Here is an 11,957-nt window from a genome sequence, read left to right as displayed (position 1 = left end):
CATACACACATAATCATATCACGCTTTTCCTGTTTCCTTCATGAGGAGTGGTTAGGTTTATACACTGCTTAACTGTCTCTGTGCCTAAGATGATTATCAATGTGCCACATAGTGTCATAATAGGCAAATAATGCTGAGGTGAGAGTGCATTAGTGGAGATGCAGCTCACTTGACGGTATTCACAATGGTGCAACATGCATGAGGGGTAGCCAAGTGTATGTTGCATGACATTGTGCATACCTGAATGTGAGCAGCATCTCCACTAGTAAGGCATTGTTTACCATTTGCAGATGAAACAAAAACCCAGCTTTAGTGCTTCAAAATAGTTGTGAAATGTGAGTTGGGGATACAAAACAACCGGTGTAAAAAAGTTAATCAGTATAATCAATGTTAAGTGTTGTTCAATATACAAAATGTGATCGTTAGTTATAATATAATTGTTTCTAGACTAAACCATCTACAGTTCTGGTTTAGTGAGAAAAATAGTGATATCTCCTTATATTTTAGGCTTTATTGCAAAATTTTTATATGGTAGGCTGTTTTGTGATGCAAGTGACCTACACATATTCATCAAATGTGATAACTCAGACAAGTTTAAATCACTGCTCCCAATGGTAAACAGTACCTTTAAATTCAGCTGTGCATTATTTGTTTTATAAAATGGGTCCATGAATTATAATATCAGCTGGTAAAACTCAATATGTCAATACACTGTGGCTGCTCTATGACTTGCCATGCAGACGAAGATGTGAATTAAAGCAGTTGTTGAGGTTCATGCCCCGTGCACAGCTAGCTGCACAGAGCAGTTTGGTAATCGGCCATGAAATACAGTAATGCAGCACTGTTATGCTTCTTTTTTTCTTTTTCTTTTACTGTGCACTTTTTGCACTCCCATGCATTAGCGAGAAAACTAGAGATAGCACACATGACTGATTCCAACGCTTCTGATTGGCTAGATTCTTAAACCCATTTTATAAACAGCTATTGTTATAGGGTATGAGTTTTCTTCAATTTGTCTCCCTCTGTACAAATGGAATTTGTAAGATCGCAACTGCTGATCTACATTTTTAACAAACCTGTCGGGGAAAAGGAACCAGCCAGAATCGAATCTGTCATCTACTGCTTCTGATGGGCAGTGACACTACCACCAGGCTATTCCTGAATGCCAGCAGTGACACGACGAACTTGGAACAAATACCCAAGCTCCGAAATTCTGATATTGTTAATGCTTAATAATCTCTTACTTACATTTGATATGCCTTGTCCACCTTGGACTACTTGCACGTAAATGTAACAATGTTGGAATTTCGGAGCTTGGGTATTTGTTCCAAGTTCATTGTGTCACTGCCTCTTTGTAGAAGGCATTCTCTCCTGCACTCATTAAGCTCACCTAAGTATTCTTTCCCTATCCCAGCCCCCTTACAAAACTGTGTCTGTAAAGAATGTGATGTGTTTTTTCACTATCTTTAATCAACATTTTCATTTACTTTGATAACTGTTTTGAGGGTTATTCAAGTGGCAGAAAGATTTCTATAGTAAATATTGTATTTTTTTAACTTGTTGTATATTCATATGGAACTTTTTAAGCCTTCGGTTTTGCAGAATATATTCAGAAAGTGGTGTAAAGTGCAATAAAGCAGAAATAAAATGTATTTGTGATCTGATGTCTCTTTTATGAAAGACTATGAAATGCATAATTGATTAAATCGATGGTGCTTGTGTTGAATCCAGCTTATTTTTGTTGTGAATATTTTCATGTCGCATTTTCAATACAGCAGTAACTACAGCACACTCCTGTTATAACAAAGTCCTCAGGATCGGCAGTTTTACTTCGGTATATCGAGATTTCATTGTAGCTGAACAGTAAAGTGTATAAAGATGTATAGATGATAATTTGGGGGCCTCAATTTTTACTCGATTGTTTCAAAAATTTTATTTTAACTGTATTTGTTATAACGGGAGTACACTGTAGCAGGGGCGGATCCAGGAATTCTGTAAAGAGGGGGCGCGTTTACAAAATTAAAGGGAGGGCGCACGCACCCCTCCCTCCATTTTTTTCCTTTTATTTCTTTTCTTTCAACAAAAAATAAAGGGGGGGGGGGGGCATGCGCCGGTTGCGGTCCTCCCTGGATCCGCCCCTGCTGTAGTAGTAGTTGCTGAGAAAAAAAAAAAAAAAAAAAATCAGTGAATGTGGGCCAACAGTTTCTGTTCCTGTTCATATTTCAGGCAGCATCCTATGGAAAGAAAACACTTTCACAAAACATTCCTTGATTGTTTGATACATTGATACATGTGCAATCAATGTTTCTGTATGACATTTGTAATCAAATTGTATCAATGTAATATCGATGCTTTCTGTATTCTTTTATATATAACATATAGACAACAGATATAATATACAGCTAAACTCTTGTAAAATATTTGGGGTTGGGCAGTCTTCTAAAGGTGGAGGGCGGGGGGACAAACCTCATACTGCTTTATCAATATCACACTATCTTTCTCTCTCTCTCTCTCTATCTTGCAATTTGTACATGTTTTGTTAAAAATAGATGTGAGCTAATGTATATGCATTAATGTATTATTACAATTGATTAAGCTATTCTTTTTAAATTTAATTGACTTCTGAATATATTTTGCAATCACAGATTCAATATTTATATTCTACTCGTTTTTGTTGATGTAATATTGTTTCAATGTTTGTAGATGCACAAGTATACTGTTCATGCTACATTTTGTAGGCCTCCACAAACAACAGTGTTCAATTCACACGATAAAAATAACACAAGTACGCGAGCAAATAGAGAAATAAATATATAGAAAATTATGCATGTGCAGTTGCATAGAGTCCCTTACATATCAGGTATATTTCATGATATCAAGATACATGTATTTCATAAACCAGTAATCATATCAACTTGAAAATCATAATCATGTTTTTGTGTACAACTTAAAATTCAACTGAGACATACAACTGTACCTCCAAGCAGCTGACTTTCAAATGCTGGGTTTTGCTACAGGGTTTAGCAGTCACTGAACAAAAAAAAATCAACAACAACAACGACAACAACAGCAACAACAACAACAACAAACACCTTGTACTGCATAAAGAAAAGAACAAGATTGAAGAAAAGTGGGAGACGTGCGAATACATGTAATAATATTACATTGTATTGCGTACTAAAATAGTATTCGGCATATCGTGTACGTCAGGATATAGCTCCGCACACTTTCAGAAACAAACTTGTACAAACGGGCGTTTATGTATGCATGACAGCAGTTGTCTGTTTATTTATTTGTGTGTACATAGAAGTAGCACTGCTCGATTTAGTGAGGGATGACTTATGCATATATATATTAAATCTAAAGATATTTTGTAAATTTGAAACGATGCATTTCATAGGCCTATATGTATATATATATATATATATATATATATATATATATATATACCGGAATTATGTTATGGCAAGTGGTTGTGTTGCTCATAAGAGAAATATTAAAATGCCACATCCTTGTGGCTATTACTCTATATGACACTGTATATGACATAATTGTAACGAGGTGACCCAAAAGAACATTTCACTTTGCACTTTAGATACATCTGCACTTGTTATACGGTGTCTCTGCTCCCTTTCTTTATTCGCACATGTGTCATTAGCTGCACAGACTTTCTTTTCATTGGCCCTTTGTCAGACTACTAAGTATACAATGTACTTTTGTAACTCTTTCAGGAGAATCGTTTTTCAATCAAAATGTTTTCATTTGAGAGTGCCGTACTTCTGTTTGAAAAACATAAGATGAAAATCTTATTAGGAAGACGAAACCATTCTCCATCAGCCAATGTGTCTTTTATCGCCAAAATAAAACCATTATGCATTTTCCAATTGCAACAATAATACAGATGCTACATTCATTACGGTAAATTGGTAATACATGTACTACCACGCACGACGAAGATAACGCCCACAGATACAATATGTGTACATACACAAAATATCTGTGTTAGCGTAACCTGTCCTACTTAGTTACACGAATACATGCAGAACACAAGCTACATTATAAGTACATGTACATTTCCTCTTAAAGGGCAAGATTTTACTTGTGCAGATATCGACTTCAGCCATCACTTGTGAAACATGCAAACCGCATCAAATTTCATTTCCAAGCACATAAGACCACGCGTCACGGGGGCAGCTTGATGGGTGAGTCAGAATCATTATAGTCTTTGAGGTATGTGGTACATGTACATCCACATTTTAAAAAAAAGACAAGGAATGCCTTATTTTTCAAAATGTTGTGCATGCATAGTTCATTAATTTGTTTCATAAAGAGTACGGTACAACAACAAAAATTCACATGGAATGTGCCAATCTAAAACTTGTCGGAAAATCACCGATGCCAATAAATTGCGTCAAATCTGAATTCAACGGTCTGTAGAACACTGATACTGGTAGAGTTAGTCAGAGCAAGAATTGTCAAACATCGTTGTCTCAAGTGATTGTCAAATAAGTTTGTCAAATGCAATTTACAACGCTGAGTGAGAAAATGTACGTTTAATAAATCTGCGCGGTATTATTTGAAATAAATTTGCAGTGCTTCGAGTCATTTGCGCAAGTAATTACGTATCATGTATTGCCGAGTAAGGATGAAGATTATACTGTTTGTACACGCTGTAGTATTATAGTGTCAGTCTGATTTTTATAACTATCATTATACTAAAGCGCACTTATACGAGTCATTATGCAGGATGGAAGTTTATGTACGTGTAATTTTACACCTTATATGCATTTCCCTAAGTTTCAGTTTCATTGTGTACTTTTGGAATGCATAGCCGAAAGACGCGAGATGTACGAACCTCGTTAAATTTCAAAATGCAATTACATGACTGTGTATGATTACGCCTGTGGCGATAGTCGTACCAGTAACGTGTGGTTTATTAGGGAAAACACAGCATCTCTTTGTGACTCATTTCTCATTGGTTACTCATTCCGAACAAATTGTATTCCCACAACATTAATAATCACGTATCAAAGTATGCAACTAACATGCAATTTTGCTCAAACCATCGCCTTGTATCATGATTCTGAACATTTCTGTGTAACTATTAACCGCAGTATATAGACATACAAGCTTCTCATAGCACTTTAATACACATTTAAAAATGGTCTGGTTTAGTATATTATTTTACGTTGACAGTAACGCACAATATCATTCCAACCAACCATTGTAACACTATCGGAATGTATAAACCATTCTCAAATCAAACACTCAAAGATAGGACGGTAATAAATGCAGTTTTTTTTTTTTTTTTTTGTTTTTTTTTTTTGTTTTTTGCCGAGGAGGTTGCCATGAAGGTCGTCGGGGAGGTCGTAAACACGTGGTTGCATATACATCAGAGTGAACTTCATGAAAAATATACTGGCAGCTAGTACTCCTTTTTATTTGTTGGGGCAGGAGTTGGCAATATCTTGGTATCTTTCATCTTGATATTATACCCTTAGAATCTAAGCAATTACACTGTGTGACGCTTCTCTGCAGCGATTTGGCAAGACTGTGCGCTATCATTTCATTCTTAGAGTACTTATGTTACCCTTACGGCTTAAGAGGTATATCAAGCTGCGTTAATACTGTCAACTGGGTTGCGCCTCAAGCAGTCCCAAAAGAAAAGATATACTCTTCCTTTTAAACACATTCTACTTCATAAAGATCCTATAAGTGGATCTCCCTGCTATGAACTATAGCTAGCCTGTTCCATTCACCTGTTTCATCTGCTGACGTTATGCTTCATCATGTTGTAATAAGGATCAAAAGGCGCGCTGCTGGATAGGCGCCTACTTAGCAAACGTAAAGACGATCTACAACCTGCCATTATTATGAATGATAAACCATGTATCACAGAGCTAAGAAAGCCCTTTTTTATATCTAGTTCAGCTGCACCGGATCAATGTCAATATTGTCGCATTTACATACTTTTCGTGTTTGTCTTCGTAGGAAGATAATCAGAACGCTTCCTGCGCTACGTCTTATTGACAATTTTCCGGAAGAATCGCTTGGCCTCGACACCCTTCTTGCTCTGAGCCAGGACGAGTTGATCTCCTTGAAGATACCTAGCGAAAACGGGTTCGCTCCCGTCCACGTCGCCGACAACCCTGATGACCAATCGACCATCTTCCCATCTGGCCAGCATCTCTCGCTCGCTGTCCTCCCAAGGGATCGTGCTGCGGAAGGCCTGGTCCACCGTGAAGCAAAGTTTCTGATCACGAAATCGAGTACTGGTGGTGATTTCGAAGGACTCCATACCGCTCTGTTTGATGTAGACTGTCGGACTGACCCTTGCGGCCATGGTTCTGTGAATCATCCCCACCCCACAGGCCTTTAGAAATGCGTCCATGTTTTCGCTCGAAACGAGCTCCCATTCTCCGCTCATATCCACCACATCCATTGCATGTTCTCCCTTCCTGACACAAAGTACGTGTATATATACAATGTATCTGAAAAAGCCTTTATTACAGTTTTGCTTATCATAAGGATGAAACACGGATGAGAATACAAACATATGAATTGTTAATGTGTTTTCCGGCTCGTAGTGCTAGACAGTGTTTACCTTTTTGCGTATTACCACGCCTTTCAGCCAGATCTCAGCACCTTTGGCTTCCGTTATTCCTGAGCGTAGTTTTGCCACGCGAATATACACGAAAGTGAAAAAGGTGCTTAAATACATATTGTAGTGTACTGTATATTTCTGAGCGCAACCGGGAGATTCAGTTACCATTCATTCTGTTCAGCCAGCCATGTAACTCTACTCTTCGTGCTGAGTTGTTTATGTATCCATTCGGCTGCCTGCTGCAGGCCCTACGTCATCGGCCAAACGGCGTATTCAGTATGAACAGTGGCCTCTTCACGAAGAAATGTCGGCTGCTTCGGCTCGTACTGCGACTCTCAACATGCATCTTCCTTGAATACATGCACAGAAGCAGCAACAGTGCAGCCTGAGAATTGCCTGAAAAACGGCAACCCAGCCGTTACTTACCGAGCAGCGCCCCGCTGTGGATGGCAAGGTGATTATCATCCCATGCCTGCACATTTCCCCTTAGCACTTCCTGTCTCATAGCCGTCCCAGGCAATCACTCACACTAGTCTCATTCCGTGTCGTTTATTGTAAGATATTGCTAAGCTTGCAACCCCTGCTATACAGCAAAACATTATATTGAGTAGTCCTGTCCACACAAGCTACACTTCTTTCTCTGCACATCTGTAATTGTTCACATGTGGTTCAAGTATTGGCCTCGAATGTTACTGCGCAGACGCTGGCTATGAATTTGACACCAACCCGAGAAGCCTTCAAATACAGAAACATGCAAAATTATTTTTCAATGATATAGATTTCTTATAGTTTAGTGAATACAAACCATTTCAACAGTGGAGGAATATATTATGAGTCACACCATATTAGTTGCATCATTGAAATGATATGACATAGGTTTTTTGTTTGTCTTTTAATGGGCCAAAATCCTTGTGCAATATGGTTATACATCGTGTACGATATTATGTGAATTTTATTTACAGTCCATCTTAGGGGCCTTATTCATAAGACTGCATACAAACAATGAACCATTACCTTACGTCTAAATAACACTTACATTAAGTCATGTGATAGTATGAACTGCTCCTTATGTCGAACACAATAAAATATGAGCACAGAAGATAAACAATTGAGAAAGAAAATAATGAATTGTGGCATCTACGACACATTCTTGCGAAAATTAAAACATGATAGTTTGCGTTTGATTTCATACAGCCTTGAAGAAAGCTTTCAGCATTTTTTTTTTTTTTTGGGGGGGGGAGATATACTATTGTAATTTATCTATTTCAATTCTTGGTTATCTCCTTTTTTTCTATAGTCAACATGGGTAATCATAAAACTTAGCTATTCAGTAGGCTAGATGTCATCAGTAAAACTAATAATGATTGCATTACCTTGATCGCCAATATTTTTATGATGATAACAATGTGTGAACGCCACAACCACTCGCACGAGTATATGCGAGTAAAATACGAGCTAATTCGATTTTATACTTGTGCAATGGTCTCTTCTAGTCGCTTTTGCTGTACGACTGCAGCTGTTGCATTTGTGAATGCCTTTTTGTGACCTGCAATGAGATCGACGGCGGTTAAAGCCTATTGTAGCCTGTCGTGGAACCAAAATTGACGGTTGCAAACGGTTGCAGTCTATTGTGACAGGGGCATTACAAGATAGCCATGGTAATGACGAACAAGGGGGGGGGGGTACAAGTTTCCTGATTGAGATAAACTCTGCCTCTGATCAGCTAATGCAGCGCAAACATGAAATTGAAGGGCGCCATCACATTTTCCATGGCGTCATTATGGTAACTGATGTTTTGTCATGAGACACATTAGGCGGTGACAAGACATTTGCTCCTGCAACAATTGCTGCGGTCTTATTTTCTCTAAGGACTTAGGGTTAGAGTAAGGGTTGTGATAGGGTTTTAGGTTTAGTTCGATGTGAGGACTAGGATTAGGGTAAGGGCTATGTGTGTTGTTAGAATCTATGTTAGGCGTACCGTGCAGATATTTCATGGGAGCAATTGTCGCAGGAGCAAATGTCTTGGAACCATAATTAGGCATGTGGATCGAGGGAATGCAGCAGTATATAGGTAGACCACATCAGGAGGTTTGAGGCAAATCGGACTATCACTTAAAAACTTATGAATTTTTAAAGTTTCGGTGCCGCCAACGCAGAATGAGAAGATTACAAAAATTTTTGACATCACGTGCGGAAGACATAAAGAAACTGTATAAGGAAAGTTCAACATATTTTCACTTTCCTGGCATGTATGAAAGGGCACTTGACTAACCTCTTTCAGAAAGCAGGGGGAATGATATTACCCTTGGTATGTTGGTAACGAGTCGAGGGAACGACACATCGTGTACTTTTCATGAGGAATGCAATTTTGGGGAATTCTCTTTACATTTTTTTACACTGTTGTCCATGTGTGACGTCACGAACTAAAGTAATCTTCTCATTAAGCGATCGATGGCGACACCGAAACTGTAAAAATTTATAACTTTTCAACTGATTGTCCTATTTTCCTCGAACTTCGTTTGATGTATCCTTTATAATACGCTGTGTTGCTGTATTCACTCAATCCACTATGCATTGAGGTTTCACCCTTTAATAAGAGTAAGTTATAAGCCTGTGTCATTGTCCTATGAAAACAAGAGAGAAAAAAAATCAATTCTCAGTCTAGATTAGTGGTCGACAGATGTTTGGTTATACTATATTACTGTTGCATTACATGGTTTTTATACAGAATTGCGAACCACTGACGGTATAGCAGCTAATCAGTCATAATTATGACGATGTAGGACTTCATAATGCATTGCAGACACACTTAAATCTTATGAATATAAATGTATATGTATAAGCCTATTATATTGTATGAATAAATGTGTGTGTGCGTATGTGCATGTGTATGTGGTCGCATGTTTGTGTACATTGCACTTAGGAACGACTTGAGATTTCAACCGGGCATACAATATTTAGTCCAGACTGATTTTTCCCTTTTTATGCTTTTGTCAAGTTGCACAAATTTCATTCATATAACACAGACACACATACGCACAAACACGCAGCAGAGGTAAATATAGTGGGATAACGAGTTCTTTTCCCATGGAGTAACAGTTCCAATAAAGACGAGGATTTACATTGTAACACGCATCATGTATCATGATGATATCTACTGGAAACTGAAGAGAAGCCTCCGATGGAAGGCGCTGATCTTTTGAGTGTATCAAGTTTATCTGGTATTACGACAAAGAAACTATATTTCATAGAAAAATAATAATCACCCCGCAGAGAGTCCAGCGCTCCGGGCTGATGTTGTCAAGCCATGTTTATTGCTTCCTTTAATTTATTCATGCACATTGCATGCAATTTCATTTAAGTGTGATATGTGGACCAGACAGTTTCCTGACAACTTAATCCCGCGGTATAAGAGGGATGATGGACGAGGGGCTGTTAGCATTTAGATTACAACATTCAGACAACAGCAAAACCTCAGTTCGCATTAGATTGATATCGGGGCGCACATTTCTCTAAAATTCAAAGGCATCTATATCTGAAGTCATCTTTCTGGACCGCCCTCACCTGGCCCTACCAACCGAAGGGAACACTCTACCATGTTATTGAAGTGTTAGGCTTGGTTCCAGACCCAAACCTTCATTTTCCTATCTCGCCCACTTTCGATAAGGTGGGACCTGGGACACTTTACTTAGGGCAGTCCGCGGAAAATTGATTTTGACAATAACATTATGATCTCTGATATCATCTTAGGCATATTACTCTCACCTCATCAGTCTGCTTTCAAAATCAAATGGATTTCGCAAGATTTACTTTCACTATCCCAGACAGCGACTTATTATTATGCTATCTTCCGAATTTCGAGCTACCAGTAGGGTCTAATTGACAAAATTCATGTGCCAGACATTTTCTCCCGTGTCGGATTGAGGATATATATAGCATATACATGTATACGACTTTAGCTTTGAGAGTAAAAACCTCGAATTGTGGGGTAGTCACAACCCAACATTGCTCAATTTGACTGATGACATCAATATCTGCGTGATGGTAATATCAGAACGAATTGCACCCGGAAAGAGGACAAACCGTTTGGAGAAGGAGTCCAAATACGTACTAGTAATTTGTGTCCGTGTTTACCACTGCTCACTAATTTCTTTATTAAAGTCCCTGCGTAAATCCTGTTGTGATTCCGTGAAGTTTTAAAGTTCAAAATCACAAAGCTTATTGTTACATCAGGGCTTCATGAAGCATTTCGTCCGACAAAGTTGTCGGACAAAATACCCTCAGCCAATCAGATGGAAGGATTTCAGGAGCTTGTAACAGTTTGTCAGAAAAAATATCCGACCAAAACGCTTCATGAAATGCCCCCAGGGCCCCGCTTTATCTATTTTTTTTTTTTTTTTTGGGGGGGGGGGGGTTTCCATAATCTTTTATTGATTCCATATTCAATACAATTTCATAACAGATCAAATCACATGTATTACAAAATTCACGCTTCAGCAAAACACAATTATAATGAAATCAAGCCAAGCTCTTCTTTCAGCAGAAACAGTACATTCGTAAAGAATATGTATTGCACCGGAAAAAACAAAACAAAAACAGAACAACAACATACACTGCATACCTACTTTCATTAAAATCAAATGGAGCTGTACTTTCAGCATGACAGTGCATTCATAAAAAAAAAACTGAACACATTATCAATCTATACACCCAAATGAAATCGATATACACCCAAATGGAATCGATATTCCCTTTAATTACTTCCTTCCTCCCCTCCCAACTACCCTTCCCCTCCCTTCCCCCTTCCCCATGGACATCTGGCTGCTGGTCCTTCCATACTTACTTTCAAATTTTCTCATTTACTAAGATGAATAGTTAAAGTTCCCCTCATTGATGTTAATTTCTTTTCCTCAAATCTATCCTCTAAGATATTTTTTATTTCATTATATGTAGGCGGCTTTCCATATTCTCTACTTTTAAAAATCAAATATTTAACCAAAATTAAAATATGATTAATTTTAACAACTGGTGTTTTCCCCTATTACCCTCCTTCCTCCCAAACAGAATTTCTTCCCAAATACAATTTTTTAAATCAACATCCTCTGTCATTTTTTCACATAATTCCCAGATTAATTTCACACGCTCACAAGTGTAAAATAAATGTTTGTATGTTTCTTCTTCTTTTTCACAAAAAGAACATAAGTTACTTACAGCAAAACCAAACCTGAAAAGATGGTGATTTGTATAAACAATACCATGCGCCAATTTAAACTGAAACATTCTTAATCGGCTATTTAATGTACATTGTCTTGGCCTTAAAAACACATTTTGTATCTCCTTAACAGAAAACCCA

At 37.9% G+C, this 11,957-nt stretch overlaps 1 protein-coding gene across 1 annotated transcript; it reads right to left on the bottom strand.

Moving 5' to 3' along the window:
* Window positions 1-6,016: 6,016 nt before the first annotated feature.
* On the bottom strand, window positions 6,017-6,442 carry LOC139734607 (sodium/calcium exchanger regulatory protein 1-like). The gene has a single exon (XM_071645391.1). It carries the CDS (start codon window positions 6,440-6,442, stop codon window positions 6,017-6,019), a length of 426 nt encoding a protein of 141 aa, XP_071501492.1.
* Between the last annotated feature and the right edge of the window lie 5,515 nt (window positions 6,443-11,957).

This window comes from Diadema antillarum, unplaced genomic scaffold, assembly GCF_040938485.1.
Source record: "Diadema antillarum isolate AM-2024a unplaced genomic scaffold, OU_Dant_1.0 seq00000533_RagTag, whole genome shotgun sequence".
In the NCBI taxonomy this organism is placed as follows: domain Eukaryota; kingdom Metazoa; phylum Echinodermata; class Echinoidea; order Diadematoida; family Diadematidae; genus Diadema; species Diadema antillarum.
Note: the sequence above shows the minus strand (reverse complement) of the source record. Positions and strands in the feature narration are given on the sequence as shown.

Bases quoted from the DNA above. Each gene is read 5' to 3' on its own strand.
- LOC139734607 (XM_071645391.1), bottom strand. From the start codon at position 6,442: ATGGATGTGGTGGATATGAGCGGAGAATGGGAGCTCGTTTCGAGCGAA.